Source organism: Dermochelys coriacea, chromosome 10 (genome assembly GCF_009764565.3).
Source record: "Dermochelys coriacea isolate rDerCor1 chromosome 10, rDerCor1.pri.v4, whole genome shotgun sequence".
Taxonomy (NCBI): Eukaryota; Metazoa; Chordata; order Testudines; family Dermochelyidae; genus Dermochelys; species Dermochelys coriacea.
In genome coordinates this window covers 42,117,870-42,143,770 of record NC_050077.1, presented here as the reverse complement: position 1 = coordinate 42,143,770, position 25,901 = coordinate 42,117,870, and the positions used below count along the sequence as shown (strand labels likewise).

General features: G+C 46.1%; 1 protein-coding gene across 3 annotated transcripts in view; it reads right to left on the bottom strand.

Annotated features, from left to right (window-relative positions):
* Positions 1 to 8,128, bottom strand: part of HCN4 (hyperpolarization activated cyclic nucleotide gated potassium channel 4) — a 148,586-nt gene extending 140,458 nt beyond the window's left edge. For all 3 annotated transcript variants that reach the window (XM_038420844.2, XM_038420847.2, XM_043493869.1), the window contains exon 1: positions 7,161 to 8,128. In XM_038420844.2, coding sequence (XP_038276772.1) covers positions 7,161 to 7,795 — 635 coding nt within the window. In that variant the 5' untranslated portion in view covers positions 7,796 to 8,128. The remainder of the gene's footprint in view (positions 1 to 7,160) is intronic.
* Between the last annotated feature and the right edge of the window lie 17,773 nt (positions 8,129 to 25,901).

Below are 25,901 nucleotides of genomic sequence, written 5' to 3'. Positions count from 1 at the left end.
GATGGGGTGGGAAAGAGACAGGACTGATACAGGGACCGGTTAGAGGGGGAAGCTTAGGGAAAATGAGCATAAGAGCACATGCCCATCAGAGCACACACACACACACACACACACACACACACACACCAGCCTTGAATGGAACTCAAGATTCCTGGGTCTCATCTTCCCCTGTTGTCACCAAATAGCAGTGAAAACCATAGTGTGTGTCTCATGCCCTTTTAGTGCTGGTCTACATAGATACCCTGACTACTGCTGCTCTCTGTCACTCTGTTAGCTCAAGTGGCAGAGTTCTGTGTGGCGGATCTAAAGGTGCCAACCCTACTGATGATCTGCATGTGTGCTATTATGATGCTATGTGATGGAATTTCTGTGTTTTTAAAAAAACAAACTTAAAAACTAGGAAATGACACACACAAAACTATTTTAAAAGAATGTTATTAAGGTTGCAAAATCAAGCACTCAAAAGACAGGAAATTCCCAAATTAAGATTGCCTGTACAGCCTTAACTCAACCCCCTTGTATATATGCATTGTGATATCGTAATTACAAGAGCATATGCTATTTTTCCCACATGACTCCTGCCTCACTCAGTGCACAGGATGAATCCACTATAGGAATGAATGATGACTGTGTAATGAAGCAAGAGTACTTGTGGCACCTTAGAGACTAACAAATTTATTTGAGCATAAACTTTCGTGAGCTAAAGCTCACTTCGTTGGAGAAGCTCAAATAAATTTGTTATTCTCTAAGGTGCCACAAGTACTCTGTTCTTTTTGCAGATACAGATTAACATAGCTGCTACTCTGAAACCTGTGTAATGAAGGAGACTGTTGTCAGTAAGACCCCTGCCCCATTTGTTGCAGAAGTTGGAAGGTGTGTGATGAATGAGGCAGGAGACTGCAGGAAGAGAAAGGATGGTCTCACCATTAAGCAGCAGAATGCTGCTCTGAAATGCCGGCATTTCCTATTTAAGGCTTGAATTTGCAGCCTCAGGAACATTCTTTCAACATACATTGGTATTTTGTTGTTGTATATATACATAATCATGGCAGTATTTTATGGCTCCACCTGAGGTACTCATACCCCTGGGGGTACACGGAGGTCTTCCAGGGGGTACATCAACTCATCTAGATATTTGTGTAGTTTTACAACCAGCGAAGTCAGTACAAACTAAAATTTCGTACAATGACATGTTTATACTGCCCTATATACTATACACCGAAATGTAAGTACAATATATATATTACATTCCAATTGATTTATTTTATAATTATATGGTACAAATGAGAAAGTAAGCAATTTTTCAGTAATAGTGTGTGTAGTAATAGTGTAGTATAATAATAGTGAAGCCTTTCAAATTACTTCCATACTTTTATATTTTTAGGTCTGGTTTTGTAAGCAAGTAGTTTTTATGTGAGGTGAAACTTAGAGGTATACAAGACAAATCAGACTCTTAAAGGGGGTAAAGTACTCTGGAAGGGTTGAGAGCCACTGTTCTATGGTAATAGTCCAAATCTTGCCCTGTCATTATGGTAATAAGCTGCAGCGTTTGATTCATAGAGGCACTATTTTTTTTAAATGGTGCTTGTTCTAGTATCTGAACATTCCTCATAAACAAATGCACTTATCACCACAACACCCTTGTAAGGCAGGGAGCTACTATCCCATTTTATAGATGGAGAACTAAGGCACAGAAAAATTAAGTGATTTGTACAGGGGCACAAACAGAGTAAGAGGCAGGAATAGAACTCTGATCCCCTGAATCTAGACTAGCCAACTATAAGACTGGGCTTCCTCTCTTGGAACCTGAGCCAAAACTCACTGAAGTCAGGAAGAGCCTTTCCAATTACTTCAACAGGATTTGGATTAGGCCCTGGTGTGACAGATGTTGCAACCCCATGCAATTTCTCTGGGACCATGCTGCTTTAAGTGTATAATGTACCACTGGGGGACAGGGATTGTTATCACAGCTCCTCCACGAACAACAAAAAGTGGGGGGATGATACAGGTGAATCAGTAAGGTTATAAACACCTCCAGAGGGGTATCATTTCCTTGGGTTTCCTTCCTCGTTGCATAGATTGGTTCAACTGGGTTTTCCAGAGACCAACAAACAAAGAAAGGGCTTTTCATATAAAAAGGCCAGGTTTAAACTGATGCAGGGCCTGCTTTCTGATCCAGCAAACAGGGCCTTCTGTCCAAGGGGGCGGAGCGGAACCATTGCAGAAGTGTTGGAAAGACTTTGGATTACTAGGGCCCCATAAGACTCATGGGTGACTCCTGGTATGTGTTAAAATCCATTTATTGTTTTTATGTTTTCTCTGTAATGCTTTTACCTGAAGAATGTGCTTGCTTAGAAAGAACGGGGTGGTAACTTGTGCCTGAAGGTAAAAACAGTGTCATACTCAAAGAGAAAGCAACACACAGGGCTGGCCTTTAAGCAGACTGGCTTGCTGGGGATATTTCAGTGGATGGCAGGGAGCTCTGTGGCCTTAAAAATCCCCAATCAGAAGGGAGTGGGTCAAGAGTCCCTGTCCAGAGACCAGTGACAGCAGAAAACTGAGATATGACTGGGCACTCCTGGGCTAGATAGGGGGAGGAGGTGGAATACAGATGCAGTTTCCCTGAAGCTGTGACACCCTGAACCATTCCTACTAAATGCCCTAGAGCAGTGCTTCTCAAGCTATCTGATGTGGAGGACTGGCAATTTTTTTTTCCAATGTGCGCACAGACCAACAGCCGATGGCTCACAGACTGGCACTGGTCTGTGGAACAACACTTTGAGTAGCACTGCCCTAGAGTACTACTCCCATGGAATTCAATGGGAAGTTTTGCCTCCGTAAGGATGGCAGGACGGTGCTCAGTGAAACCATCTCACAATTAGTAATGTAGCACCAGTTTTAACCCAAGCATAATCAGTTTGAAAATAAGAAAAGAGACTCCAGTGTTTGAACCACCTGTGTTTAACCTGTGTCTTTGATTGACATTTTTACTGACAGGCAAAACTTTTTCTACCTCTCACTTTAAACAGAAGTCTCACCCAATTTGCATTCTGAGAGACATTGAAACAATGTGCAGCTTCCATTCCACTTCACTAAGAGTAGCAAGCAATTCACAAGATCAGAGTTCACTATGGTGGGTGGTCTCAGAACATGGGCAGGCATAAAATGATGCAGAGAGGTAGCACTAAGAGCCATTTTACAGCAGCAGGTAATGAGCATACCATTGCTGATTCAGAACAGGGATGACAATAACTGCCTGATGAACTGACACAGGCAGTGGGTATTGCTGTACATGTTGCAAATGGTTTTTCATCTTAGCAAAACAATTAATAAAAAGATAAACAGGGAAAGATCCACTAGTGGATAAGCACAGATCCACTAGTGCCCCATGGAGTCCTTCACAAATCAATAAGTCTATTCAAACCCAGTCATGGGTTTTGTGTTTCTCATCCTCTAGTTGGGCCCAGACAACCAGGTTTAGTGTGTACTACTGGAAGCAGTTCTATTCATTCCACAGTAGAAAGAACTACGCCTGATAGTATTTGGGGGATTGGGCCCACATTCAGGTATGAAAACAACTGTGTTCCTTAAGAGTTCCTGATGTTTGTACATTTCACCTGACATTTTTTGCGGCTCAGTTCACTCTAAAAAGCAGCATGCTACACCCACTTTGCAAGCAGTTCCTGATCACAGAGAGAGCAGATACCCCCAATATCCTTTACTCGAACACAAATAAAAAGCTATCGTTTGCCTGTTATTTTATCTAAAACAAATTGTACTGGATCAGTGCTTCCTCCAAGTTAGAAATTATGAATCTATTTATCTAGCCACTGAAAAAGCTTTCAAAGTTTCACATAAATCTTGATTTAGGAAACATACATTGAATCTGCACTGATGTGCAATCAACCATGAATGCAAATAAACTCTGGTACCTAATACATAGGTATGCTTCCCAGTGTAACAGCACTTTCTAATAGAAAGTGTATTGGTTAAATCACTTTTTAAGTGCTTTTAGAATTAGCCCATTCATTAGTCACCATACTTAGGGCATTGGAGTTGATTTTGGTAGAGGTCATTCAGTTTCTTTCCCCCTTGCAAAGAACTAGAAGCTGGGATCAATGGAGTATTAATCCGTATTAACTCATTTTACTGTTGGAGGGGTCATAGATTTGCCACTGAATTAACCATATTAGGTGTAAAACGGATTCTTTAATGACAATCTATGATGAAAGCACCTGTTGTGCCACTGCGACAGGAACTGCCCTCATGCCATTGTAAATCAGGAGTACCTCCAGTGAAGCAAGTGGAATTACACCAACGTAAGTCAGGTCAGAATCAGGCTCAATAGTAGTGACTCGACATACTGAGGCATCCAGCCCACAGGTTCATATCCCCAGCTGTCTAATGCAACAGCAATGAGTTTCCAGATCTCTGTCTTGCAGGTGCAAGAGCTACTCTCAACAGTGAAACTGATTACCCCATAGAGGCAGGAAACAAGATCTGGGGCCTGATTCTCCATTGCCCTAGAACTTGTGTAGTCATTACAAAATATCAGAGGGGTCGCCATGTTAGTCTGTATCCACAAAAACAATGAGGAATCCGGTGGCATCTTAAAGGCTAACAGATTTATTTGGGCATAAGCTTTCGTGGGTAAAAAAACCCCATGGGTTGAACCCAAATAAATCTGTTAGTCTTTAACTCCTCCTTGTCATTACAAAATGTTCCCCTAGCACTTTGGAGACAATGCAGTTACAGGGCAACAAAGAATACTGTCCTAACAGCATGGAATCTGTACCTGCCTTTGATTAGGAGCAGTCAGTGTTTGTAATGGAGGAAGTAAAGTCCTTTGGCTCAAGGATACCTAGCCCTTGGAAGTACTTTGATAATACCTGCTATTTGTTGCAATCTGCTGCATTTCAGAGGCCAAAAATATTGTCATCCATAAAAGGGAGAACTAAGTTGCCCCCAAGAAGGATGCTTCAGCAACAAAATCAGGGAAAATTTGCCCCCTTCAGTTCAAACACTGGCCACAGTCAGTATTCTCAGGGAAGTCTACACATTTCCTCTCAGTGGCAATCACCTTCATAGGGATATTCTCAAGGGACCTAGAAGCAGGGAAAGGGAGAAAACAGTGGGGGGAAGACAGGCAATGGCCATAAAATACAGTATCGCCTCCCCTTCTCTTCATCCCCTTCACTAACATCCATTGTACAACCAATGCTGCTGTCCCATCTGTGGCAGGCCCAATACAACTGTGGGGAGAAAGCGTATATTGTGTGCCAGGCTACTAGCATAAGGTTAGAAGGGAACACAAAGCCACAGCTGATCATCTTAACTGGAATTTAAAACCAAGAGTGCCTTGCACCTGAGGACAATATCCAGCCAGCGCTATATCTCTGCACAAACACAAGGCTACATCAGGCAAGGACTTAATTATTAATACTAACAAACCACACACATGCATGTGACTAAGAGACCTACTGCATGTTACAGACTTGGCCTGATCATTTGGTCTGGGTGTGTCTAACTTGCCTGCATGTTTTATTCCTGTGTGTGATACTGTGAATGGCCATATATTGCAGCACCTCAGAAATAAAAACTTACCTCATAATGTGTTGCTCTATTTTAAGCAGCAAGTGTTGGCTAATTTAGCAATTCTAGCCAAATAGGAACATCTCATCTTGTATGAGAGGCACATTGGCTACTATTACAAACATCTCTGTACTGGAGTTTGACACTCTGGTTCTATGCTGAAAAATTATCCCTAAAGAAAGAAGGGGAGAATGATGAATTCACAGTATGAGTGAAACATGCAAACTCTAGGCTACTTTTGGATGGAGTCCACTCAGATGGCCAATGCACTAAGAACCAAACAAACCCTTTAAGATGCTATATGCCAGAGAACAGTTCACTAGAATAACCTAAGAGGACACAGAGGTTTGGTTCAGTTTTACATCCAGGCAGAGGCAGATAAGACAAAGATCTGTAGACAAGGCCACATAATTATTGTTTTTCAAGTCAACCCCTCACATTCTACTGTGTTTGTGAGACATCTTTTTAAATCCTTTTCAATCAGTGCATGAAGGAGATTATACATGCAAGGACTAAATATGATGATGTGACTATTGGAAACTCTTACGTGCTGGGTCAGCAGTGCATTTTGTGATATGTATTTGTATGGAGAGCTACCACTGAATTTTAATATAGTGTATAAGCCTGTTGTAATTAATGTCGAAGCAATAAACCTTGGACATTGCTTGCACTATGTACTCCCTTACTGACTGCAGTACTTTACATATTGCACCGAGGAACACTTGCCTGTACAGTAGCCATCCGTTCACCCCAAAATACCCAAACATTGTGGACAGAGAGCATTAAAGAAATTGGCTTTACTGCTTACAAGTTAATTCTCTCATTAACCCACAATGAAAGATCGCCACTTAAGTGAAAGTGAGAACAGTTTTGTAGCAAAACCAGGCTGCCTAACCCCATTCAAATTAGTTCCACAAACAGGATCTATATATGCATCAAAAAAAAGTCTTAACCATTCTTTGAAGGGCTAGGATTCTGCTTAATGAATGGCGCTATCCCTTGTACATACAAATGCCTTGCAAGTAGTGCTGCAGTAAGTAGCCCTATGGAGTAGCAGCAACATCCTTACTCCACTCTTGGAGGGTGGGAGAATAACGATCTAGGGATCAACAGCAAACAGTGAAGCTAGAACATGAACAAAACAGACCCTAGGGCTGGAAGTGGAGAGGCAGGAACAGTTTAACATGCTACAGGTACCAATTAACCACAGCTGTGTATCAGATGGAGGGCAGGTTCCCAGTTACGCTGGACTGTGGAGTGGCCCTTAACGCAGGTGGAAGCTGATGATACATTTGGAAATATAGTCAAAAATAAGATGGGAGGGGAAAGTTTTTCTAAAACAAATAAACCCCGCGGAATACGAGAGCGGGTTGGCATTGGGGCTGCTCAGCAACAACTGTGTCCTCTAGCTCCAGCGACAGGGAAACTAACCAGGAACGTTCCCTCCGGGCGGGGGCTCCGGGCTGGGAGGGGCACAGCAGGCGGAGGGGGGGGGGGTTCTGGACGGGCAGGAGGCAACGCGCGGGCTGGGCTGGTGGAGGGGTTCTGGGCTGGCGGGGTCTCAGTACCTGAAGTCGCTGTAGGGGTGGATGATCCAGAACCCGGCGGACTTGACCCGCTGCTGCTCCCGCTCCACCGCCTTCTGGCTGCCGAACATCCTCAGCGAGAACTTGTTGACCCCCGGCTGGAGCATGGCCCCGAACTGGCGCTGCATGAAGCCTGCCTGGCCCAGCCGCAGCTCCTCGTCCGGGGTGATCTGGTCGCCCCCCGCCCCGCCTTCCACTTTGATGGAGGCGGAGGCGGGCAGGGCCTGCGGCGCCGGCGGGGGGGACCGGGCGGGGGCCGGCGGGAGCTGGGGCTCCCCCCCGCCCGGGGGGCTCCGCTCCTCGCCGGGGGAGGCCGCCTCCCCCTCGCCCCCGATGAGCCGCCTGCCCTCGGCCGCGTCGTGCAGGTGCCGGCTGGCCAGCGAGGACAGGCTGCCGCGGAAGCGCCGGCAGTCCCCGTTGGTGCTGCTCTTGGCGCCCGGCTCCGGGCCGGCGTCTCCCCGGGTGCTCCCAGCCACGGGCAGCGGCTTGAGGCGGATGCTCCGCCAGCGGGTGTCCTTGTCGCCGTCTCCCTCCTCATCCATGATCGACGCCTTGGCCCCGCCGGGCTGGGGCAGGCTGTAGAACCGCTTGCGCATGGCGGGGGGCAGCTTATCCATGGCGGCTGCTCCGCCCCGGGGCCCCGGCCTCCCGCACCCCAGCTCACCGGGCAGGGGGGGCCGGTGGCAGGCGTGTCATCTCCTCGCCGGAGCGTGCCAGCCACCGGCTCTGCATCAGCTCAGCTCCGCGTCCGCAACAGGGGACGGCAGCCCAGTCCCGGTTCAGCTCCTTGCTGCCTGCTCCCCGCGGGGCGGGGTCACTGCAATCCCGGGCCGCCCGGAGCCCCGCCGCCGGGCAAGTCTAGGTCAGAGCCGCACGCCGGGCTTGCCCCGCGGCGGCAGCAGCCGTGGCCATGCCGCCTGCGAACGGGCTGCGGCTCCGGCACAGCGCACATCACCCAGGGGTAGCCGCCACCCCCCCCCCCCCCCGGGAGCCTCCGCTCCTCACCCCCCAGCCACTAAGACACAATTAACCGCAACTTGCAGCATCCCCGGCTTGCTGACATCACTGCCCTCCTCATCCCTCCTGCAGCTGCTGGGGCTGGGAATATTCATGAGGCTATCTGATTCAATTGGGTTGCCATAGGAGCAACTACTGCAAACAGGCTCTGCCTACCTGAGCCATCACCCCGGTTTCTTAAAAGGGCAACGTCTGGCTGGGCAGTGGGCGTGTAGCTAGATGGACACTGGAATATTTCTGAGCGCAGCCTGCAATGTCCATTCGGATTGGGTACTACAGCGCTGCTCCTGGTCCGGGATACCAGGGTTCTCTTAGCTCATTGAGAAGGCTTATTGTAGTTTAGTTTCCGAGGAAACTACTGAGGGGTAGTGAATTACAAATGTTAAAAAGAGCAACACAGGTTCATTTCCCCTCGTTCTTGGAGTTGAGACTGTGTCATTGCAGTGTTGCTCTCGAAAACACTGTGGCTTCGGTGAAAGGCGGAAAATGCAAAGCTAAAGCGAGACCAGTTCACCTTGAAAAGCTGGCGTGCTGGACACATGCTTGCATGCAAAGCAGAGGGTCTGAGGGATGCCCGGCGTTTCGATCGTAGGCTGGGCTGGAAGGAAGCCTATCTTACTCTCTACACGCCGGCAAGCCATGGATTGGCTTCAGGCTTCCCTTTGTCTTGCGTTCCCCTTAGTCCTGTAAACATTACTGTCTCCCCGCGGGGTTGGATCTGTAGCGGTCATGAATCCAAGCTATATTTCGAAGAGCACCCCCGAACCAGGCAGGCTGGGTTTGATGTCGGGAGGGGGTGGAAAGCCTGGGCTTTCCCTGGGACATGGGGAAACCCCTTGGCAGGGGGCAGCTGACTCTGCATCGCACCCCAGTGAGTCTCCCAGGAGACAGGTGCTGAAACTGACAGTTGGACCTGGAGAGCCTCTCTCCCTGCACAGCCCTGCACTGAACCGCCCCGAAGGGATGCCGAAGCCGTGGGGTCAGGACACAGCCAGGCGTATTCCTAGGGAGGGGGATTTGGTCAGGTGCGCTAATGGATGGAGGATATTCGGGGTGGCTGGTTTCCACACCAGCTTTTCTAAACTGGTAGATTTGCGAACTGCCCCTGGTGCCCTGTCTTTGCAGCCCAACGATTTACCGCAAGGATGAATTTGGCCCTGTGCGCTAATGGAGGGAGGAGAGTATTCTCTATTGTACATGGGGGTCTAAGTCCTCCGCCCTCTTTATTTCCTTTCCTTTTGTATTTATTTAAAATAAAACGAAATCGGGAAAAGGCCACGCCCGTGCAAGCTGTGCGGGACTAGGCGGCAGCCTGCACACCGGTGATAACTGGCAGAGAAGGAGGGAATCCCCCGCCTCCCCTGAGAAGAGCTGTACAGCTGCTCGCATCCACATTTCCCAGCAGGCTGCTGCTGCCAGTCACCGGCGGCGTATTCAGCTCTCCGGCGAGCTAGGGCAGCGGGATGTGTTGGTCTCCGGAGCTCTGACTTGGAGGAAATGCAGCCAGCGGCGGAGTGACTTCGCCGTGCACACTCACAGCATATGCTGCCTCCGCCGCAGCAGCCCCCTCGCTCGGCAGTGCTTTCGCCTAGCATCTCCCCCCACGCCCGCAGCCTGTGGCTACACCGACTGACTCGTGTGAAATACTCCAGCAACTAGCTGCGGAGATTGTGAGCTTTCCTTGAGCAAGGCGGGCGGGGGAGGGGATCTCAATTTTGGAATGTTTCTGTGGATTAGAAAACTCATACCTCTGGCAGGATTACAGACCTGCCTGCCCCGCACCCTGTATTCTCGACATGCACCGTATTACAGAAAAATATGTAGGAATATTTTAAGACCGTTTTAAAACGTCCCTGCCCCTGTAAAGCATGCGCTGGGATTCAGCACAGCGCTTACCTCTAGGCCCCTGCTCCATCCCTTCCTTGTTGGGCCCATCCTTCAGCTCATGCTTAAGTACCAGTAACTTCAGTGGGTTTGATGCTGTGCTTAACATTAAACAGGTGCGTAAGTACGTTGCTGAATCGTGGTCTCGTTACCAAGAACCAGTTTTTCAAAAATGTGTAAATCAGTCTGCCACTGAGGGTGCTAAGGTCTTTGGAAAAATGTTCTCCATGAGTCCTAAGTCCCAGGCTCAGAGGGAGCATTAAAACCTCTAAAAATGTCTTTAAATGGCTCTTCTATACCTTGAGAATTTCGAAGTCATGACCATTTTATTTGAGGACATTACAGGACTGGAAATAAGTGTGAAGGCCTGGGAATCAACTCTGAGAGCACCAAGCTATTATTATGGCCATTATTGGTATTATGTATTATGGTAGCATCTACCCTATGAGTAAATGGACTTCATAATAATATTTTTATGTGCAGAAAAGCTGCTACTGCTGTAGTACTGAATCTAACTCATCCTGGGCTCCAAGTACATGTCATTATGGTGGGGAGGGGAGGGAGGAAACTTTTGTTTTCCAAGTTGATTGCTTTTTCTAATGGTGTCTGTTTGGAGCTCCCCAGGGTATTGGAATAAGTCCCAGGGAGATGGCTTTAGTGGACAGAGTGCAGGGAAGGCAGTAAAAGTGGCAGATTATTTATCATGTGGTTCTATAAATGATCACAGAGATACTGCATGAACATATGTGGTGTGTGTGTATACACCCATACATATGACATAATTTAAAGATTGCAGTACAGCCAGGGGTCCTGGAACAATTTTTACAGTGGGGGTGCTGAGAGCCATTGAACCAAACTGTAAAAGCTGTATATGATTGAAACCACTTTAACCCTTAGTTGCAGCACCTACGAATACAGCAACAGATAAATGCAAGCATCATGTTGATAGTGAGCTCAGGACTCATGAAAGGTAGCAGACAGAGTCCTGGAAACTGAAGTCCTCTATAAACTGTGGAAGAGGTACAATTGGCAGCTGCAGGGGAAGCTTCCTCCAAACTGCACTGGTGGAACCATCTCTAGGGTGATAGGTTAGTTCATAATCCATCACCCATTCGATCCTTGTCCTCACTGCTGAGACTGCCAGAAAAGGAGCTAGTAAACTTATGATGTAGACACCTGTCCATGACAAACTGGAATGAGCGCTTTCCTACCCCCATATTGCTAACCTACTATTACATTTTAAAGCCCATAAAACAAACATTTAACACACTGAGACAAGGAGATACCATCTCAGGGTTTTGGTGACAAACCATTGGCTCTCCATTATTCCGGTTTATGGTGTCACTAGAAGCTAATAAAGAAATAGTTCTCTGAAACACACTGAGATCCTTTAAGAGCACCCCAAATAAATACATGGATATGATGTCACATGATTGATTAAATTCAGCCAATGGCTTGTCACTCTCACTCCACACCTCCTGCCCAAAGCTAGTGAAGTGGCAGTTGAGGGTGCTGGAGCAGGAGGAGACGACATGAAGTGGACGGTACTGGAGCATATGGCAAGGTCCTCTCCAGAGGTGAAGGAGAGAGTGTTCTGCAGTGGATTCGAGAGCTACACTAGAGGTTAAAAAAAGGTTTGTGGAACCATTGAGTCACTCCAGAGGGGAGGGCAAGGATCTTTGCCATTCTGAAAGTGAAGGTGAAAGAAGCAAGAAGGCCTTTCTATTACTCAGGAATGGAGGTGGGTGAAACAACATCCAGAATCCACCAAGGGGAGCTTGGGGAGATGCGGTAGGCCAGAGCAACAATGGTGTCGGGAGGAGAGAGGATGGCAGAAGAAGTTATGACTTGGGGGAAGAGGAGGGAAGGGGAGGTTGGCAGAGGTGTCAAGGGGGAAGGAGCCGTAGGGCCAAATTTGGCTCTCACTTACACCAGTGCTAATCTAGACTAATCCCATTAACTTCACCTGTGGAACCAAGTAAAAAACTATGTGCTTCTATCCAAGATACACATCTCCATGAGGTACAATGGAGATGTCCTCATTACTCATAAACAGTTTCATTACTGGAGGGTAATGAGGGCACCTCTGTTGCATGATCAGTCATGCCTATATCTATGGAAATAGGACACAATGTGCAGAAAACAACCCCCTGACGTTCTGAGGGTGTTTGGATTTGCTGTGTACATTAGTATTCTCACCACAGCCATTTGCTAAAATTCACCGTTTGAGACATAATGACCAGCAACAGCATTCACTCCCCCATTACTTTTCAACTGGGGGGGCACGTGCGTCAGGGACTGGTAACAAAATATACAGGTATGACCTAAGATGGACAAAGCAGCCAGGAAATCTCTCTTTCTTTGTATACAAGAGCTGCTCCTCTTATCTTGCCACCTATCTTAAAGATATATAGAGAATCGATTGATTTAATAAGTAACAAGAGACCCTGGCTGAGATAGAGCCTGCTAGAGGTTTTAAATATGTCATTAATTTTAATTGGAGTTTGCATCTAAATCCCCTAGACAGTTTTGAAAATCGTTACCTAAGCTTTACTGATGAGTTTCCTAATATTTATAGTGAAGCACTGCCATTAAATTTGTATCTAGAACTTAAATTCAATACAACTTGCATTTTAAACACATGTTCCATCAAACTCACATTGCAAGTGAGGTCTGAGGACCAGGTTCCTCAAGGTCCACCTCTACCTGGGCCCATCCAGAATATTGGTGAGGCAGCTCGGGGAACTTTGCTCAAGATGGGTCAGTGCTGTGGTTATCTAAGGACTTCTGTCTCAAAGTAGATCCTTTCACCCACACTCAGAGAGTTGTAATTTAACAGAGAATAGGGATTCTGTTTCATGAATCTGTCCCCATCTGTGTATATTCCTACATAATTTGCACGATATCGGCTCTTACTAGGCAGGGATGGTGTGACGGATTGCCCCCCATCTGGGGCCACCTGATATACTGGGGTACCACTGAGCCTGCCAGTTCCACCAGTCTGGGTTCCCTTACACTGGCCTGCTGAGCCAGACCCTCAAGCCTCCTCCAGCAAACACACAGGTAGGGCCACACCCAGCTGCAGAAAGACACAGATACTGAGATCAGCTCTGTGTCAGAAGACTCAGCTAAGGAATTGCCCAGCACTCAAGTGCTCACCTCCTCCAGAAAACCCAAAATTGTATTGTCTTGCACTGCACAGAAAACTGTACAGCATAAGCTCATGAAATGCGCCCCCTCCCTCAATGTGGAGGAAGATATGCACAGCTTTTTTCTGCTCAGTTATGAATTGCACAAACTGGTCTAGAGAAAAGAAACACAAGTTTATTAACTACAAAGGATAGATTTTAAGTGATTATAAGGGATAGCAAACAGATCAAAGCAGATTACTGAGCAAATAAAGCAAACACACAAGCTAAGCTTAATACACTAAAGAAACTGACTACAAGTATCAGAGTAGCAGCCTTGTTAGTCTGTATCCACAAAAAGAAAAGGAGGACTTGTGGCACCTTAGAGACTGACAAATTTATTTAAGCATAAGCTTTCATGAGCTACAGCTCACTTCATCGGATGCATTCTGATGAAGCGAGCTGTAGCTCACGAAAGCTTATGCTCAAATAAATTTGTTAGTCTCTAAGGTGCCACAAGTCCTCCTTTTCTTTTTGTGACTACAAGTAGTAATTTCTCACTCTAAATGTTGTTTTAAGCAGGTTGCAGAGATTCTTGAAGATAAACTGTTCTTGCTTGCAGCTTAGAACTCCAAATATTCCTTTCATAGGCCAGACACCTTCTAGCCTGGGTCCAGTTCTTTCTTCCCCAGATCAGTCTCAGGTGTTTTCAGCAGTCATTTTGGGCAGGGATTCAGTGAAGAACCAACAAAGATTAACTCACTTCCCTGCCTTAAATAGGATTTATGTATGGTGGGAATACTTTGTTTTCCAGTTTGGTCCCCACCCGCTATTAGTGGAAAAATACTAGTAGGCCGAGATGGGGTCCAGTACCAGGTGACATGATTACATGACCCTGCAGTGTCAAAGCAGCATCCCAGGAAGCTTCTCAGAAAGGTGGGAGATTAGCACCTTCGGAGTCCTATTGTTCTCCCTAATGGCCCATTGACTAACCAGCCAGACTGATTGCATTTTGTCTAGTTGGCATTCCCCAGGCGCAAGCATTTTTGTAATTTATACATAGTCCATATTCCTAACTTCAGATACAGAAATGATACTTGCATACAAATAGGATAATCATAGTCAGCACATCATAACCTTTCCAATGATACCTCACATGATCCATCTTGCATAAAATATATCATAGTTATGCCAAAATCATATTCTAACAATACCTCTATGAAGAATATGGGCATAGTATCACAGATGGGTCTGTGGGAGTTGTGCCATTGGCTCCAATGGGAGCCGAAGCAGGATCCAGATTTGGAGTGCTTAAACTCTCTATTCCCACAGGGCTCACTTAACCCTTCATCCTGCTGAGAAAATGAGTTCAATGGTGGCCTTCTCAACCCTGGTGTTTTAATCACTACCATAGCTGCACAGCTGCAGACCCCAGCACAGACACGAATCACGTCAGTGCCGTTTATTGTCTATCTAAGATACTTCCATGGGGTCCCCATTGTTGTCATATCTGAGCACTTCACAATCTTTAATGTATTTATCCTCACAGCAGCCCTGTGGGGTAAGGCAGTGCTATTATTCCCATGGCACAGGTGGGAAAATGAGACACAGGGAAGCTAAAGGACTTGACTGAGGTCACACATGGAGTAAGTGGCAAAATGGGGATTGGCATCCAGGTCACTGGTTAATGCCTGAACCACTGGGTCATCTTTCCTTGCTTACCCTTTATGTGGCTTAACATTCTGCTAGACCCCACTCATGTATTGCTCTTAATTCTCGTTGCCACGTACAAGCCTTCCATTGCCGCTGAAATCATAGAATCATAGAATATCAGGGTTGGAAGGGACCTCAGGAGATCATCTAGTACAACCCTCTGTTCAAAGCAGGACCAATCTCCAACTAAATCACCCCAGCCAGGGATTTGTCAAGCCTGGCCTTAAAAACCTTGAAGGAAGGAGATTCCACCACATCCCTAGGTAACACATTCCAGTGCTTTACCACCCTCCTAGTGAAAAAGGTTTTCCTAATATCCAACCTAAACCTTCCCCACTGCAACTTGAGACTCCTTGTTCTGTCATCTGGTACCACTGAGAACAGTCTAGATCCATCCTCTTTGGAATCCCCTTTCAGGTAGTTGAAGCAGCTATCAAATCCCCCCTCATTCTTCTCTTCTGCAGACTAAATAATCCCAGTTCCCTCAGCCTCTCCTCGTAAGTCATGTGCTCCAACCCCGTAATAATTTTTGTTGCCCTCCGCTGGACTCTTTCACACATCCTTCTTGTAGTGTGGGGCCCAAAACTGGACACAGTACTCCAGATGAGGCCTCACCAATGCTGAATAAAGGGGAATGATCACGTCCCTCGATCTGCTGGCAATATTCCTACTTATACAGCCCAAAATACCATTAGCCTTCTTGACAACAAGGGCACACTGCTGACTCATATCCAGCTTCTTGTCCACTGTAACCGTTAGGTCCTTTTCTGTAGAACTGCTGCCTAGCCACATGGTCTCTAGTCTGTAGCAGTGCATGGGATTCTTCCTTCCTAAGTGCAGGTCTCTGCACTTGTCCTTGTTGAACCTCATCAGATTTCTTTTGGCCCAATCCTCTAATTTGTCTACATCTCTCTGTATCCTATCCCTACCCTCCAGCGTATCTACCACTCCTTCCAGTTTAGTGTCATCTGCAAACTTGCTGAGGGTGCAATGCACACCATCCTCCTGATCATCATTGAAGATATTGAACAAAACAAGCCCCAGGACTGACCCTTGGGGCACTCTGCTTGATATCGGCTGCCAGCTACACATGGAGCCATTGATCATTACCCATTGAGCCCGAAGATCTTGCCAGCTTTCTATCCACCTTATAGTCCATTCATCCAGTCCATACTTCTTTAACTTGCTGGCAAGAATACTGTGGGAGATTGTATCAAAGGCTTTGCTAAAGTCAAGGAATAACACGTCCACTGCTTCCCCCTCATCCACAAAGGCAGTTATCTCATCATAGAAGGCAATTAGGTTAGTTAGGCATGACCTGCTCTTGGTGAATCCATGCTTACTGTTCCTGATCACTTTCCTCTCCTCTTAGTGCTTCAGAATTGATTTCCTGAGGACTGCTCCATGATTTTTCCAGGGACTGAGGTCAGGCTGACTGGCCCGTAGTTCCCCGGATCTTCCTTCTTCCCTTTTTAAAAGATGGACACTATATTAGCCTTCTTCCAGTCATCCGGGCCCTCCCCCGATTGCCATGAGTTTTCAAAGATAATGGCCAATGGCTCTGCAATCACATCCGCCAACTCCTTTAACACCCTTTGATGCAGTGTATCCGACCCCATGGACTTGTGCCTAGCTTTTCTAAATAGTCCTGAACCACTTCTTTCTCCACAAAGGGCTGGTCACTTCCTCCCCATACTGTGCTGCCCAGTGCAGTAGTCTGGAAGCTGACCTTGTTCATGAAGACAGAGGCAAAAAAAAACATTGAGTACATTAGCTTTTTCCACATCCTCTGTCACTAGGTTGCCTCCCCCATTCAATAAAGGGCCCACACTTTCCCTGACCTTCTTCTTGTTGCTAACATACTTGTAGAAACCCTTCTTGTTACTCTTAACATCCCTTGCTAGCTGCAACTCTAAATGTGATTTGGCCTTCCTAATTTCGCTCCTGCATGCCTGAGCGATATTTTTATACTCCTTCTTGGTCATTTGTCCAAGTTTCCACATCTTGTAAGCTTCTTTTTTGTGTTTAAGATCAGCAAGGATTTCACTGTTAAACCAACCTGGTCGCCTGCCATATTTACTATTCTTTGTACATATCGGGATGTTTTGTTCCTGCAACCTCTATAAGGATTCTTTAAAATACAGCCCACTCTCCTGGACTCCTTTCCCCGTCATGTTATTCTCCTAGGGGATCCTGCCCATCAGTTCCCTGAGGGAGTCAAAATCTTTGATTAAAAAGAGAAACAACCAACTTGTTATAGCAACTTGGGCAGATTTCTCACTTGCACTCTCCCAGATGAAAACGGATCTGACTGTACATTGGTGAGGATCTCTGGGTCACTTGCCTAGTTTTTTGCGGGGCTGCACTATGCTTTTTCTGAGTAATTTCCCACTCTTGCAGCTTTATGAGTGGATGCAACAGTAGGATCATTTGTGTAGACAAGGCCACAGGTAGTCACTGGCATTCTAAACTCCATATCATCCACCACGCAGTGGCTCAAGTCATCATTGCTCTGCAACTTGTGTAGTCAGTGATGTCAGTGTAAAGTGAGTGCAAAACACTGCCCTTCAGATTTATCATCATCATCATTATTGCACCTGAAGGCTCCAACCAAGATCATTGACCCATTTTGCTAGGTGCTGCACATATTCCTGCTCCCACATGCTTATAATTTAATTAGAGAAAACAAATGGGAGAGATGCTATGGAAGCACTGAGAGGCGAAATGACTTGCCCAGGGCCACACAGGAGGTCAACAGTAGGGTCAGGAAGAGAAACCAGTCTCCTGACTCAGAGTGCAGTGCCCTAGCCACTCGACCATATCATCTCTCTTTGGCATTGGTGTAAATGACTGCATAAGTTGTGAGACAATAGCGAGTTAGGCCCAGTAGGTCTAAACAACATGATGGTAAAAGCACTAGAAGCTGGTGTCCCCTCATGTGCCTGCTACTCTGTACCAGTTGTAGCTATTGGGGGAAACTTTTCAGAAAAAAGAATCCCAGGGTGAAATCCTGGCTCCATTGAAGTCATTGGCAAAACTCCCATTGACTTCAATGAGGCCAGGATTTCACCCCTAGTGTAGATGAGGCCCCAAGAAATTTCAGGCATGATCTCGTTGCATGTGTTTCTTTTTCTCCGGGCCTGACCAATCCCCTGCACAAATCAGTGACTGGGCCAGGCCAGTCCCAGAATCATCAAACAGCCCATTATCTTCAATAAGATGAGAGCATTTTGTGCCACCAACATGCCTGTTCCTCGGAAGCAGGTACTGCAGCCGTAAGCAACACAGCCTCAGTGAGTCAGGAGATAAGTGGAGAAAAGGGAAGAGGCTTCAATTGATAAGACCAAAAACAACTTTATGAGATTAAAAATAATGGTCTGCTCTGGCAGGGTTTTTCTCTTATTACAATAGCATCTAGGGACCCTGGTTTAGATCAGGGCCCACTGTGAGCCAGAGCTGATCATCTAAATAGACAAGACAAAAAAGGCACCTAACGCCCATTAATTTCCTAAATACATTTGAGGATCTAGCCCATGGTCTTCAAGTGTCATGTTGGTGCTATGGCTTTTTAGTTTGGTGGGGATTGTGTTTTGGGTGGGGTTTTGTTGAAAGGGAGGAGCCTATTTTCCAGGCTGACATTTTCCTTACCTGGTTGTAACCAAGGGTGAATTTCCTCCTTTGAAAGATTGAGCAAAAATGGTTCACTATTTTTTGAGAATGTGGAGTGTTTGGTTGAGGGGGTTGGGAAGAATACACTTCCTTCATATAAAAGAACCCACAATGCTTTTGAAACAGCTCTAATGTTGAAACAGTTCAGTAGAAAGGTGAGATTTGGTCTTTCTTCCCCTTTCCCCAGGACTGCGGGAAGGACTTTCTGGGACAGGGTGGTGCACCCAGTGTCCCCAGGGACAGAGGAGAGATGTGTCTTGAGTGTAAACACACAGGGGAAGTGTTATGCAGGAAATGGAGTTGTTTAAGAACAGGTTAGAAAAACACCTGTCAGGCCTGGTCTAGATAATACTTAGTCCTGCCATGAGTGCAGGGGACTGAACTAGATGACCTCTTGAGGTCCCTTCCAGCCCTATGATTCTATGGTGCTTTCTGGGTGAACTTTGGTAAGTTACTTCATAAGAACGTAAGAATGGCCATACTGGGTCAGGCCAAAAATCCATCTAGCCCAGTATCCTGTCTTCTGATAGTGGCCAATGTCAGATGCCAGCTTCTGGCAAACAGAGGCTAGGGGACACCATCCCTGCCCATCCTGGCGATTAGCCACTGATGGACCTATCCTCCATGAATTTGTCTAGTTCTTTTTTGTACTCTGTTATAGTCTTGGACTTCACAACATCCTTTGGCAAAGAGTTCCACAGGTTGTCTGTGCTTTGTGTGAAGAAATACTTCCTTTTGTTTGTTTTAAACCAGCTGCCTATTAATTTCATTTGGTGACCCCTAGTTCTTGTGTTATGAGAAAGAGTAGATAACACTTCCTTATTTACATTCTCCACACCAGTCATGATTTTATAGACCTCTATCATATCCCCCCTGAGTTGTTTCTTTCCATGCTGAAAAGTCCCAGTCTTATTAATCTCTCCTCATATAGAAGCTGTTCCATGACTCTAATCATTTTTGTTGCCCTTTTCTGAACCTTTTCCAATTCCAATATATCTTTATTGAGATCGGGCGACCACATCTACACATAAAACCCATGGATTTATATAGAGGCAATATGATATTTTCTATCTTATTATCTATCCCTTTCTTAATGATTTCCAACATTCTGTTTGCTTTTTTGACTGTCGCTGCACATTGAGTGGATGTTTTCAGAGAAGTATCCACAATGACTCCAAGATCTCTTTCTTGAGTAGTAACAGCCAATTTAGACCCCATCATTTTATATGTATAGTTGGGATTATGTTTTCCAATGTGCATTACTTTACATTTATCAACACTGAATTTCATCTGCCAGTTTGTTGCCCAGTCACCCAGTTTTGTGAGATCCTTTTGTAGCCCTTCGCAGTCTGCCTGGGACTTAACCATCTTGAGTAGTTTTGTCTCACTGTTTACCCCTTTTTCCAGATCATTTATGAATATGTTGAAAGGACTAGTCCCAGTACAGACCCCTAGGGGACACCATTATTTACCTCTCTCCATTCTGAAAACTGACCAATTATTCCTACCTTTTGCTTCCTATCTCTTAACCAGTTACCAATCCATGAGAGGACCTTCGCTCTTATCTCATGACAGTTTACTTTGCTTAAGAGCCTTTGGTGAGGAACCTTGTCAAAGGTTTTCTGAAAATCTAAGTACACTATATCTCCCTTGTCCACATGCTTGTTGACCCCCCTCAAAGAATTCTAGTGGATAGGTGAGGCATGATTTCCTTTTACAAAAACCATGTTGACTCTTCCCCAACAAATTATGTTCATCTATGTGTCTGACAATTTTGTTCTTTACTATAGTTTCAACCAGTTTGCTCGGTCCTGAAGTCAGGCTTACTGGCCTGTAATTGCCGGGGTCACCTCTGGAGGCCTTTTAAAAAATTGGTGTTACATTAGCTATCTTCCAGTCATTTGGTACAGAAGCTGATTTAAATGATACATTATAGACTACAGTTAGTAGTTCTGCAATTTCACATTTGAGTTCCTTAAGAAATCTTGGGTGAATACCCTCTGGTCCTGGTGATTTATTATTGTTTAGTTCATCAATTTGTTCCAAAACCTCCTCTTATGACGCCTCAATCTGGGACAGTTCCTCAGATTTGTCACCTAAAAAGAATGGCCCAGGTTTGGGAATCTCCCTCACATTCTCAGCCATGAAGACTGATGCAAAGAATTCATTTAGTTTCTTCACAATGGCCTTATCATCCTAGAGTGCTCCTTTAGCATCATGATTGTCCAGTTGCCCCTCTGGCTGTTTAGCAGACTTCCTGCTTCTGATGTACTTAAAAAATGCTGTTAGTTTTTGTGTCTTTAGCTAGCTGCTCTTCAAATTCTTTTCTGGCCTTCCAAATTATATTTTTATACTTCATTTGCCAGAGTTTACACTCCTTTCTATTTTCCTCACTAGGATTTAACTTCCACTTTTTAAAGGATGACTTTTTGCCTCTGTCAAGGCTGAATCCTCACTCTGGCACTTCGAGCGCAGAAGGTGGAGGCCGGCAAGGATTTTAAAAATGAATACTTGCCACTCCAGGCTTGTATTACACTCCCAAGGTTACAGCTTTTCTCTGACCTTAGCTTGGTAAATGTTGCTACCACCCAAATGTAAAAAAACCCCTTTGAACCCAGGAAGGAGCACTTGGGAATTCCTCCCTGTGAGGTACCCTCAAGCCCTTTCAACCTCCTCTGGGGAAGAGCTGAGAAAGAAAACAAAGGAAATTAGCTTTTGCCACCAGCTAATCAAAGAGCATAGGCACAGACCTCTTAGGACACAAAAATTCAAATCCTGTTCTTAAAAAGGTAAATTTTATTAAAAACAAAAGGAAGAAAATACATCTGGAACTTAGGCTTTTGCTAGATTTTAAAAGAGCAATTCCGAAAAATAAGCATTAAGATAGCTCTCTTGATGTTCAGCTTAAAGATTACAAGCAAAACAGAAACATCTGGGATTAGCACAGAGGAGATCTACAAGCCAAAAAAAAAAAAAAGAAAGAAATCTGATTGCATCTATTTAAACATTTCCTGTCCAATGATTTCTTCTAGGTATGGAAGATGAATTTTCATCCCTGGTTCAAACCTTACCTAGCATTCCTGCTTATAGCATTGCTGCTCCATGTCTCCTTCTCTGGAGAACAACAGACAAAGGGGAAGTTTTTTCCCCATTTTAAAAAGTTCTAGCCTCCCATTGGCTCTTTCAGTCAGGTTGTGGCAGATTTATGTTACCAATCTGCCTTGGGCATCAGGTGATCAGGCTGAGGCCGCAGAATCTTTAGGAGAGCAGATGAAGGATGAAGCTGAGGGAGCTGGGATTGTTTAGTCTGCAGAAGAGAAGAATGAGGGGGGATTTGATAGCTGCTTTCAACTACCTGAAAGGGGGTTTCAAAGAGGATGGCTCTAGACTGTTCTCAATGGTAGCAGATGACAGAACGAGGAGTAATGGTCTCAAGTTGCAATGGGGGAGGTTTAGATTGGATATTAGGAAAAACTTTTTCACTAAGAGGGTGGTGAAACACTGGAATGCGTTACCTAGGGAGGTGGTAGAATCTCCTTCCTTAGAGGTTTTTAAGGTCAGGCTTGACAAAGCCCTGGCTGGGATGATTTAACTGGGACTTGGTCCTGCTTTGAGCAGGGGGTTGGACTAGATGACCTTCTGGGGTCCCTTCCAACCCTGATATTCTATGATTCTATGATTCTATGAAGGAGCACACCAAGTGACTCAGTTTTAAGCTTTATTTATAAAATAACAGTGGTGAGTGCTGGGGGCACCCCACGTCACTTAGGGGAAGAAAGAAAGTGTTAGTGCCTGTGCCGTAACCCACTTTCATACTCACAAACGCACGACCCAAGGCTGGCCAAGCACAGGTGTATCGTCAGAAGAAGAGGGGAAAGAGTGGATGAGAGTTCTGTCCTGTGCACAGGCCATCCAGGGTCCGCTGTTGATCTCCGATTTGCTTCAGCTCTCAGGAGGGTTTTAAGTCCTGGGGTATTTTGGGGGCATTTCGTTCAGGGACCTCTGTCCCCTGTGCTCTTTGTACCAGTCCAAACCGGCCTTCCGTGGCTTCCTCAGCTTTTCCAAAACACACTGGCTTCAGGAACATGAAACTGTTGTTTTCCCCCTCACTGGCCTTCACTGTCTCACTAGTTTTTGCCATCCCCTGCAGTCTTGTTCGGTTACTGCTCTGTTCTCATGCCTGGTCGGGGTTGGAATCCAGGCCCCCTTCTTTCTTGGCAGGTAGCGAAGTAGTTGGTTGTGTGCCGTGGCCTTGGGCTGGAGTCAGCGTCTTATCTTCAGACCTAGCTGGAGCGTCGAGTTAACCCATTCCCTTCTCCCTTCCTCCACCTTCGGCCTCTCACAACTTACAAAGAAACCTTTCGCTCCACACTCACTTCAACCCTTCCCAAAATACTTTCCCATGCATATGCATATATAGCCGTTAGCGATATACAATGCTGGTGCTTACCCAGGGGACCCCATGGGGGGAAATTATACTGTGACTGGGACATTCCCATGGGGCTATTTTACTATGATTGTGACATTCCCCCCCTTGACCCCAAATCAACATCCTGATGTGAGGGGTCACCACTTAGGTTTTTACCCTCCCTCTGACATGGTGGCTAGTGTCACTTTTGGCCTCCTACACAAACAGCAATATAGCACAAACAAAATTGTTAGGGTGGCAACAACTACATACACCAGCCAGTAGCGGCTTCTGGCTTCATTAATAACATAGCATAACACATCCCCTTGTTGGCACAGATACCCCATCTGGATGGATGTGGCAAAGGCAGCTTTCTCCAGATTAAATGTGTGCTGCAACACTGTAAAGGAAGAGGCATCTGTCTGGAACATGGTCAGTTGTTTCTGGGTGTGCGTCAATGGAAGAAAAACATTGGGCATGATCCATGAAAATTTAAACACAATATAATTAGAAACATTAACACTGCTTTGGATAACAGCAAGCCAATGCACGAAAAATTTTGCACTTGAGATTGCAACCACAAATCGAGGGGCACCCTGGGGTAGGTGGTCCTTGAAACACACGCGGAGGTATTGGTAAACAGATGTGCCTTAGTGGGGGCATATCCCGATGCCTCCCCTTCCCAGCAGATGTGTTGACCCACCTCATAAAAGAGGCCTAGCATTGCCTTTTCTTTACACATCATTTGAGGGGGCTCCATAGGCCATAGTTGCCAGGTGTTGCCCTCTGCAATCCATATGTGCTGATAGTCAGGGACTGCAATCAGCACATACTGCTTAGCCATGTCATTGGGGGGAGTCACCTCCCACATATCACACTGGACCACCCAGTCCCAGAGGCAGCCTTCCCAAAGGCTTGGTTGGATTTTTATAGCAGGGGCCCACACTCCTTTCATGGGGCCAAAGGCCGTGAATGAGCAGGCTATGCCTGTGCACTTCCAGTTAGTGAGTTTCCAGGAGTATAGAAAAGGCCATTGTTCCCGGGGAATCTCTGAGGAGGAATGGATTTCCCTGAGCTAGGCTTCATGGAGCACATCCTCCTGGATGCTACGGACTTGCTGGGTCAGATATTGTTGGATCTGGGAGCACACAGAATCCCAGGCTAGTCAGTCTCTGGCCTCAGTTATGGTCTCAATCAATTCCCTGCAAGGTATCCCGCATGTGGAGGGCCAATTCGGCAGTATGTTTGAGGGCAGAGAGGGCCACCATAAGGTGGGTGAGATCCGCACTTGTGACCAGTCCCGTGGCCTTTTCCAATTGTCCCAATTGTTCGTCTCTCATGGCCCCTTGCTGAATGTTTTAAATACTAGCTGCCGTATTGACCCATCCCACAAGGAGCTTACTAAGGTTCGCCTTCTCTGGGGAGGGGCAAGGACAACATCTTCCTCAGAAGGGCATATTGAACTCTTCTGTGACATTGAAAACCTACCCATGTACCCTCCCATCGGTAGTCCACTGGAGCCATTGTTCCCAGATTTCCCCTTCCCAGTGGGACCATAAATGCTGGCAGTATGGATGGAGATCTTCCTCCTCCAAAGTTAGGGACCATTGTTCCCAGGTGGAAACAAACGTTTTGGGAGGGGGGTTCAGATGGTGATGGGACGTAGTGTTGTCCCATGTGCTGTTACCTGGCGAGGTAAGGAACCCTTCTTGGTTAATCCCGTCTGGGATCCAATTGGGGAGAGATATGCAAGGCCAGGGGACCTGGGGCTCTCAGCAGGAGGCCACCTCTGAAAGAAATATTCAGGTAATACATGGTGCCACATTTCCATGATGATGAGCCACAATTGCCCCTCTGCCAGTGGATAACTGACCTTTTCTTCCACCATGGCCAATTCTGAACAGTGGTAAAATTAATAAAGGAGGCTAAAAACATTGGGAAACCAAGGATTCCCATAGAGATGTGCCACCATACATACATTGTATCACCCTGATGAATTCTGCAGGCCTGAAGCAGTAAGAGCGGTCCTACCGCTCCTGTTCAGGGTGTCCCTGGGCTTTTGCTATTACTGCCTGTCCTGTTAACAAAGTAAAATGGAAAGAAAAAGAACAACACAAATGCACCTATTGGGGAAACTGAGGCACGTATTAAAACTCCCTAAATCATTAGTTGTTCCATTACAGCCCCTCCTGGCCTCCGTCAAGGATGTCATTTGCCTGGTTTAGGAGGTCGCAACAACAATATTGCAATTAGGGATCAGGGACTGCTATTGCTCGCCAAAGGGCTTCCCATTCTGCTCCAGGCCACCACATGAGGAACAGGATTTGCCCCCATGGAATCCAAGGGAGATTTGGCGCCACCCACCAGGTATTTTGTTGTAGCCCTGCTGTGTCTATCCAGACTATGCACTGTCTCCAAGGCACCTCCCCTCCAGCCTTGTGCCACATTGTGGCTTGGGCCCCATCAGCAGCTCGAGCTAGGGAGAGCCTTTGGAGGTATTTTTCCTCCTTATAATTATGATTATCCAGATAATCCCATGGACAGCTGGAACCCTGGATGGTCCAGGCAGGTGGCTGGTCCATAACTGAGGTCCATGATGCCATGACCAGAAATTTAAGGAGAAACATATGTTTTGAGCTGATTGGCATGTGCCCATTTTAGTTTGCCTGGTAGCTGAAGCTGGTACACTACCGGGGAGATGCAATTCACAATGGAGTACAGACCTACACACTTGACGTCCAGAGTGTGGGCCACCTTCTCCAGCTTTTGTAACATTACCTTGTCTTCAGTTTGCCATCCCTGGATGTCTTTAACAACGATTTCCTTACACTTGGCCTTTTCCTTATCTAAAGCAGCCTCTATGGCTTCGCGGGTTTCACATAGTTCCTTCCTCAACTGGGCAAA